The sequence below is a fragment of the Rhea pennata genome, chromosome 3 (assembly GCF_028389875.1).
Source record: "Rhea pennata isolate bPtePen1 chromosome 3, bPtePen1.pri, whole genome shotgun sequence".
In the NCBI taxonomy this organism is placed as follows: domain Eukaryota; kingdom Metazoa; phylum Chordata; class Aves; order Rheiformes; family Rheidae; genus Rhea; species Rhea pennata.
This window is the reverse complement of record NC_084665.1, coordinates 40,269,276-40,278,425: the sequence shown is the minus strand read 5'-3', so window position 1 is coordinate 40,278,425 and position 9,150 is coordinate 40,269,276. Positions and strand designations below refer to the sequence as shown.

The 9,150-nt window shown below is 41.2% G+C and overlaps 1 protein-coding gene across 1 annotated transcript in view; it reads right to left on the bottom strand.

The window, feature by feature from the left end:
* LOC134138138 (kinesin-like protein KIF28P) overlaps positions 1-9,150 on the bottom strand; it is a 34,051-nt gene that overhangs the window by 1,395 nt on the left and 23,506 nt on the right. Inside the window, exons 17-23 of the mRNA XM_062571386.1 lie at positions 8,096-8,203; positions 6,036-6,310; positions 4,944-5,078; positions 4,138-4,304; positions 2,178-2,284; positions 1,212-1,359; positions 786-973 (exon numbers count right to left, since the gene is read on the bottom strand). Coding sequence (XP_062427370.1) covers positions 786-973; positions 1,212-1,359; positions 2,178-2,284; positions 4,138-4,304; positions 4,944-5,078; positions 6,036-6,310; positions 8,096-8,203 — 1,128 coding nt within the window. The remainder of the gene's footprint in view (positions 1-785; positions 974-1,211; positions 1,360-2,177; positions 2,285-4,137; positions 4,305-4,943; positions 5,079-6,035; positions 6,311-8,095; positions 8,204-9,150) is intronic.

Below are 9,150 nucleotides of genomic sequence, written 5' to 3'. Positions count from 1 at the left end.
GATAGTGAAAGCTAATAGGAAGCAAAACTAGCTGAGAGGACTTCGTATTTGGTTATGCAGGGAAAGAAAACTGACTGTTTCAGTGTTGCTGGCAAGAAATTGAGGGTTTGGGCTATTAAAGCAATAACTGGAATAGTTTTGAAAAAGATACCAGGAAAACCTAGAAATGCCCAGAAGTCCCCACTTGCAAGCTTCAGAAAAGTACCAGCTCTCTCTTTTCAAGCAGGCAAGAAGACTTACTGAATATGGAGTCAGTCAGTCACAGGCTAAAAGTTGTTTTGCATCATGCTGCTCGCGCTTCATTTTCTACTTACAGAAAATTTATCAGAGCCTGAAATAAGGGCTTATATAGATTAAAAAACAAACACACACAAAAAAAGACCCATTCTGGAAAGCAATCCTTTGAAGAGGGTGGAGGCAAGTCAACTTTGTAGAAGCGCTAAGTAGCTACCCAGCTAAATACCCTTCCTTACAAGAGGCCTCATTAAAGTGTTCCTTTCACACAGGCAAACACTTCTATAGAGAAGCTTGCCTTTTTGAGCTGAGCATGCTCATTTTTTTAAATGTTATAATCAGCAGATCAGAGTATATAGTCTGTAGGCCTTGACAGCACCTTGGGTGCTGCACAAATGCTTGGAGACAGGAAGTCTCACTCCAGGACTAAAATTGTAGCAGGAGATGAGACCAATGATACCTTCATTATCAGATTGCTAAGACTAGCACAAAATTCCTTGGAATCGGCAAGGGGCCTCCTGTGTTTAAAACATTGTGGTAAGCTTATGTACCGGTGGCCTGAAGTGCTTCAACTGAAGAAATTGCTGTCTTACTACGTTCATATTTTGATAGAAGATCTTAAGGGCCTTAGCAAATTCTGCATCGCAGCTGGTCCGAGGACTGCAGATTGTTTCAGATTCTCTCAATGACAGAGACTGTTTCATCTTAACTGCATTGGTAGGTGACTCTGATTTTGTCTCTAAAATGCAAGAGACGATTATTATTTTTAAAGTTTAAACTGACAAGCAAAAAATTAATCCTGAATTTACTGTTACAGAAAGTGACAGCCTTAGTCCCTTTGTCAGAAGGGGAAAAAAAGTCAATGGGCTATAAGCTAACTCTCTTTACAGCCTGCGTCCTGAGGCAGTGCTGGTAAATGAGAGAGAACTGCAGCAAAAGCATGAAATACTGAGACATTGTTTGTGACAGGTACTCACTTGCATGGTGCCTTGTATCCCACTGTAGCTTGTTCTTAAGAAGTAAATTTTCTTCTCTTAAAGCTTTATTGATCTCTCTCAGCAGCTCCATCTCTTCTTCCATGTGCAGCAGCTTCTGGTACAGTTCGGACATGTAGTTGGCTGTATCCTATTTCAAAAAAATCCAGTGTAGAGTATTGTCTCCAAATCCTTACTGCTTTCTATCCATCAAAAAAAAAAAAAACAACTGCAAATGGATATTTCCAATGGGACAGTGGAGCTATAACATTCTTCTACATAGCTGGAATTTTGAAAACAAACTTGTCTGAGGCTTCAGGAGGCCATCTTTTCCTTCCTTACAGTTTCATTAGTCCTTTAAACACATAAACATGGATTTATTATTGCCCGAGCTACCAATGTTTGCTGGCCTGTTGCCACAATACTTCGTTAGCGAAAGTGGCAAAAAAAAAAAAAATTCTCCAATTGCTATGGACAAACCTTTAGCTTAATGTGCTCTCTTCTGTCTCGCTCTGTGTGTGTGTGCGTGTGTGTGCACACGCGTGTGCGTGTGTGTGTGTGTGTGTGTGTGTGCGTGCATGCGCACCGGTGGTTGCATACACACGCAGAGAGAACTGTTAAAGTTACTATTTAATAATTGTTTTAATTTCTCATGTAAATAAATAAGCCGGCAAGGTCAAGAACTGCCTATAACCCAAGTACCTGACTGTGATGCTCCAGCTAATGCGTACAAAGCAGTTCTGCCGTTCCACCACTTGCCTCCTGAGGCTGGGTGATAGCGCTTTTGGCACCCGACAGGCCCTGTCATCCATGACAGCGGTTCAGAGCAGTACACAGGGGGCGCTCGGGCTTGTACAAAGGTCTGTGCTTAATTAGACCTCTTTCTGCACCCTTTGGTCACAGCATACTCCCATTAAAACGTCAGGTGTTTTTTTCAGAACGTCGTTTCAGTAATGTAAGTGCACGTACCAGACTAGCATCGTTTGCAGTCAAAGCTTTAGGATTGTCAACCATAACGGTGCCCTCAGGTGTGAGCAGAAGACCATCTAAGGAGTAGTCCATCTCTGTGCAACCTTCTGCAGCAGAGCAAAGACACAGCGTGGTTAGGAACCTGCTATCACATTCTCTTTGCTATTGGTGCCCTTAATGTACACTGTATTCAATATTTTGAAGTGGAAATAAACACCATATCTTTTCAAAACTCCTCATTCATGACAGAATTAGCCTTTTCCTTAAAACTCCAACCAAATGTAGTATTTGTATAAGGAATCTCATTGCAAATGTGTTCTATATTATTTTCTTAAAATAATATTCACAGCAATTAACTGTAACAGAAATTAACAAATTATCTTGGAGAATATTATATGGCCATCTTAGGTCTGACAACACCATTCTTATAACTCCCTATGTCTAAGGTTTATCCTGAAAAGGAGCTTCTATTCTACTCAATTTCATTTTTCCAACTAGATATCTGTAGTATATGTAGATATATAGGTATATCACAGGTTTTTGTGCTCTCCTACATTTTGTCCTTTCGTCCTGTTTGCCACTGAAAGACTGCCATAGGACTGGCAAATGTAAATGTGAAGCTCCAGGTGACAGCAAATGCATGATTTACAGTCCTGGCACATTCTGGACCACCCTGACTGGCCAGACAGGTGGTGATTCTTTCCCACTGAACTACCACATAAAGCTGGCAATCAGAAACAGTAGTTAGCTTTTTTTTTTTTTTTTTTTTTTTTTTTTTTCAAATTGTGAACAGTACCAGAGACAAGGGAGGTGTTCTGGGCTCCCCAGTACAAGAGAGACATGGAGCTACTGAAGAGAGTCCAGCATAGGGCTACGAGGATGATCAGAGGGCTGGAGCATCTGCCCTATGAGGAACGGCTGCGAGAGCTGGGCCTCTTCAGCCTGGGGAAGAGAAGACTCAGAAGGGATCTCATCAATGTCTGGAAATACCTTAAGGGATGGTGTCAAGGGGATGGGGCTGGACTCTTTTCGGTGGTGCCCAGTGACAGGACAAGAGGCAACAGGCACAAACAAACTGAGGAAGTTCCACCTGAATATGAGGAAAAACTTCTTTCCTGTGAGAGTGACTGACAGAGCCCTGGCACAGGTTGCCCAGAGAAGTTGTGGAGTCTCCTTCTCTGGAGATATCCAAAACCTGCCTGAACGTGATTCTGTCTAACCTGCTCTAGGTGACCCTGCTTGAGCAGAGGAGTTGGACTAGATGATTTCCACACTATCTTTCCAGGGAGGTGCTGTGGCTCTCCACCAGTTGCACTGTCACGGCTCCCTGCAGGTGCCGCGCAGGCCTCGTGGACACATGCATCAGCTCCGTGCACAGCACCAGTAGCAGCTCCTGCGCCACGGGGCCTCGAGCACCCAAGGTGACCCAAGCAGCCCTCACATTTCACAGGTTGCGGCTAAACCACAGCACAGTCCGCACACAGGTTTCTTGCACTTGCTGGCCACTTGACTTGCATCCTCAGGCCAGATTATCCAGCCCCTCTGTTCCTCAGCTTCTCCACCAATAAATGAGTGGAGCAGTGTTGCTGTCGCTTATGGGGATGCATTAGGCCTTCCTGCTGCAATGTTTTTGAAGTACAGACCACCACATTCAATATACTGTCTGACTATAAAGCAAAACCTTTTCCACAGAGCCTGCTTTTAGTATCAAGTGATATACAGCTCGGTGAGGTTTAGGATAACATCTTCATTTAAAAATTTTACCAGGCAGCTACTAATTAATTTTTCACGTATCAAACTAATATTGTATTAAAGAGTTTGAACAACTAAGCTACTCATAGTTCAACATGCAAACAGTTTTGTATCTATAAGGATGCAGCAATACAGTTTTTGATTCTATCTACAACCTATTACTGAAGAGGACTATGAAATATAAAATGAAAATCACGGAAAGAAATACCTTGAAGTCCCCACAGATCAACAATTAAAGCATTTTTCTGTAAATAATTCAAAAACTCGTAGGATGCATTTAGAGCTGAAAAGTGGACTGTTTCTTCTATCTTTGGATTCATATTTTTCCAGATAGGCTTTGTATATAAGGACCGTGAAAGATCATAAACTCTGTACCTAAAGAGATAAAACAAAAGTATAAAAAATTAAATAAAAAACAATCCACTTTCTGAAAGTGCTATTTGAACAGACACAAAAGGTGAGCAAAATCAGTTACTGTGTCATTTCAAGGTCAGCTGCTCTTCTCTGCTCAGTAAAATGCCTTATGCAGTCTCACACATGATACATAAAAATACTAGTATGCTTCATTAATTCTTAGTATTTATTATTTCATTGAGAGCAGCAGTTTGGCATGCGGTCAAAAATGCACTTGCACAAATAGCTTTAAATTATTCATAACTCTATCTTTTATTCTGAGACTTAGAGCTTTCTGCCTATTCACTAATGCATGGGACATTTCTCAGACTTCCCTCCTCCCCCATGCCTTTGTGGAGAGCAAATGAATTCATGAAAATCCTTGCTCAACACAGAGCTTTAAAAATTGCAGTAATATTTGTGGGAGGACGCTGCACATCTCCTATAGTATCAAAGATTCAAAGTTAAATTGTTGATATAGCTTAAAGACACAAGCAAAACAGATAATGGTTTATGCAGTCTCAGGACTTCCACAGGGGAAGCGCTAAAACTGCTCTGGATTTCGCCAGAAACACAAAGCGGAGTATTCTGGGGAGACGAGGAACTGCTGCAGCACCGTACCCTATCTGAATGCCTCTTCCCGCAGCATCTTGCAGCCATTTGACTCCAAGGCACTCTACGATGCGAATCTGGAAATCCACCCTTCTTCCTAGCAGCTCCAAGGGATCAATGACCATATCGTCTTCCCCAAGGATTCTACAAAGGCAGAAAGAACAGTGCAACGTACTTGACCCAGGTCCTCAGTGACAACGCAAATGAGGAGGATACTGGGGCCGGAGAGCAGAGCTGCTTTTACATGACGTGCGCATTTTGATAATTAATAATTACTAGGAAACAAAATATGAGTTTTATAAAGCTGGTTTGCTACTTTTTTTTTTTTTTTTTTTTTTTTTTTTTTCTGCAGAACTCCAAGGTAGCAAAATTAGGACAGAAGTCTGGTAACCTTCATTATCAGATGTTACTGGAGTGAGAGCAGAAGTGCTGGAGAGAGAAAAACAAGATGCAGGGAGAATGACAGAAAGATGTCCACAGAAAAGGCCAAAAAGATAAAGAAGAATGGAGTGCAGGGAGATAGAAATCCTTCAAAATAGAGAAGGACTATTTGATTATATGATCATTTTCTCCCTCAAACTAGCGAGCTTCTGTGTTGACTGCAACTAAAACAAACTTACTGTAATATCCCAACCTTACAAAGATGGGTAGTTACGAAGAAAGAGACCAAGCAATGGGAGCAGAAGCTACTTGTATACCAACACCATTCCAGAAAGCTTAGGAGGACACTACCCAGCTTGGCCCTTAGCTCTTGTCCAAGGTGCCAGCTCCATCGGGGGCAGGGAAGGACAAAAGTGGTTTGCCAGAGCTGTTTGTTCAGCCGGGCTGACAGCTTGAAAAATACACAATTCCTGGGGCTCTGCATAGCGCTTCAGCACAGGCAGAAATCAGGATTGAATGCTCGTAGGTCTCATCTAGTGATGCTGGAGCTGTTTTCTGCTCCCTGTTACACCAGTAAAGTCTCCAAATCTCTCCCCTTTTCACATTTTGCTCAGCATTTCCAGCCTTTGCTGCTAATCAAGTGTTTCAACAAGTGAACTTCCTGAATTCCTTTGAAAAAGGGTAACCAGTAACTCTCCAGTACGGAAGCGATGAACTCACCTCCCGTCTCTGGAGCACGGAGACAGGTTTACTAGCACGACAGCCTCCTCCAGCCCCTCCGAATTCAGCAGCTCGGTCTGCTCCTCCAGCTGCACGCAGTACGCCAGTGACTGAAGCCAGACGTGAGCAGACCCCACATGAACAACCTCCACCGGGTCCCAGAACGGATCACTGTCCTGATTCACGTGCGTGTCGCCACCTTCCCGAAAACGCTGGTAAAGCTCCTCCATTAGGAGCTTCCTATTAACGAACTTGGCCTTTGACCATACCCACACCTACGGAAGCAGAGAAGCGATGAAATGAACTGGTCTAGTTTGTGTTATGTCACCTGCTGAAAAAATGCATTTTCATTTTAATAGCCATTCCTAATATCTAACCTCCTTTTGCTGAATGAAGACTATTGCTTCTAGTCTTTCTTGTGGGACTACGAAGAATCTCTGATCATCATCTTTGCAACAGTCTTTAATGTGCAGGAGGACTTGGTCGTCTCTTTCTAGAGTAAACAAAACTCATTCCTTCAGCCTTTTATACTGACTGAAGTAATTTGCAGTTCTTAAAATTTCATATTTAAAAGATATGATAAATTGTTCTTCTGACCAAGCTACCTCAAAGTTTATACAAAAAAATGAAGCATGAAGAAAAGGAAAAAGAAGATTTATTTTACAGACCATTGCCTGGAGCATTCATATACAATAAAGTAGTGTAGGATTTAAGTCTGTGCTCCAATGAAAGATCATTCATCTGGCAGAGTGGAGATTTTAAGGATTTATTAAAACACAATTAGCTACCTTTCATGTTTATTTTCTCCCAGTCCAGTATTACTTGCTAATATATTTCTTCTACATTAAAAAACCCTCTTTCCCAGATATTTTCTTGTTTATAGCTTCAATATAATTAATTCTTACAACCAGTAGCAAAGAAAATACCACTGAAAAATCTAAATAAATTATCTGGTTTACTTCTTAAGGCTCCCTCTTATGTTTCCGGTGTCTCTATTTTTGAACAGCACACAACAGAAGCTTATCTATTACCAAGGCATCATCCATGCCAACACTTGAACAACACAAAGAGGAACTGCAAATCTTTTAACAAAAAAAAAGACATTGCATGTTGCAGCTGCAATGATTTCAAAGACTAATTGACAGCATTTGTGGCAAACACGCTAGACCAAAATGAGGATACATTACAAAATGTTCCTGTAAGCTGATAATTTACAGTTACAATTTATAGTGTGTCTAAACCTAAACTCTTAAATACCTGAAGGGAAAATGTAAAACTATTTTTCTTTATCCAACAGTGGCTCCACCAAAGATATGAAATAAAATGGTAACAGACAAGCATTTGAAAAAGTTTTTCTTTTTGAAAGGAAGAAGGCAAGTTCTCTCCTTCATTATTTAAAAGGTGAAGCTTTGCTGCTAAGCAGCCTGTGATCAGCTGCATTTGAAGGAGGTTTCAATGATGGAACATTTTAGCACTGATCAAACTGATCTCATGCTATAACGAGTCCAGGGAACCATCAATAAAATCTCAGCAAGAAAGGAACCTTAGTGCGAGGTCCTCTGACCATCTCTCCCTGCACTTAGACATCTTTTAAGGAGAATTTTATATCAAACTCTCCTGCATTAGTTCACCAGGGGCATCTCTGTTGCAAAATATGGAACAGAGAGAGAAAATACCTCAGAGTGTCTAACAGTATGCTGAAAAGGCGAGGCAGACCCAGTTCTTTCAGGTGCAGAAATAGCATCCCTCGAGGCACAAACCTTTTTTCCTGGAGAATGGCTGCAGGCGGTACATAGATTTTTTTTTTTTTTTCTTTAAGAAGTGAACAGATTCAGGATTAGGTGTTGGCAGGTACTTCATGTATGGTGGCACATAAAGAATGCATCAAAGAGAGTGGAAGGGCAAAAAAGGAGCGTGGTTTTGTTAGGACACGCCACCAAGACAGCAATTGCAAGGGTTCCACGTGTGCGCCTTGAGGATGAGCGTGTCACCTGCCATTTCTTATTTTCTATTACAACCTCCTCCTAACACATGAGCTGGCTCAGGTTCTGCCTTCTTACCTGATTAGTAGTTACGTGCGTCACTTTTACTATTATTTCCTTTTGTAGGTCATATCCTCTGGAGTCCGATGAAGCTAGATTTTTTACCTTCAGTTCAAATGTGAGATCCTATTAAGTCAAAAAGTTTCTTAAGCACATTAACAACCAAGACACATTTTTCTGCATAAGTCAGGAATATTTTAATTTAAAAGTTGCTGTATGTGATAGTGTTTATAAAAGAAATTCTCATAATAATCTTTCTGCAATGTCTAGAATTTGCCATCCCCAGTATTTCACATTTTGGAAATGCACCTAGAATGCAATGCTTCCTTAGCTTCCTTAAGTGTCACTGTACTGACATAGTACTATGAGGGTCTGAGACTTTCAACTACTATGTGGTATACAAAGAGGTCAGATGAACAGTCCCAGTTTCTAGACAAGCAGACCAGCTAAGTCTAGCAGACTAGACAAACATCCAATTTCCAATGTTCCTTCAGAAGGCTGCTGATCTTATATTAACTGTGTCCTTACATTGATGCAACATTGCTCTGCTCATTATAGACCACTGGGAAATTTTCCTGGAAGTCAGCAAGTTGGTTCTTTACCCATCATCCACACTCCTCATCCAACATTTTCTGTACAGATGTGCATCACTCCTAGCTACTGCCACTTAGATGGAAGAAATTTGCTTCTCCCTTTAGCAATGAGGTAGGAACCAGCGGAGAAGGCAACAGATTTCCTAGATCTATGAACTGTTATGAATGAAGAAATACCAGTATGGCAGGCATGGCTGTCTGAACTTTTGGTATGAGCGTGACATTAAAAAAGTTGTGGACAGAACCTATTGGGAGCAAGGGCTAATACATCCTTACCATCTGGAGCATTGTAATTCCCTCATTCGAGGTGTGCCAGTCGCACACCACCTACTGCTCCATCATGATGCAGAGAGAAAGAAGAATCCTTATACTGTTCAGTTTATTTCCACTTTCCTTTAGGAAACCTCTCAGAAGTTAGTTAATTTAAATGCTGGGAAATTATTATAGTCTATCTAGATTTTCCTTTGAATTAATCTCATT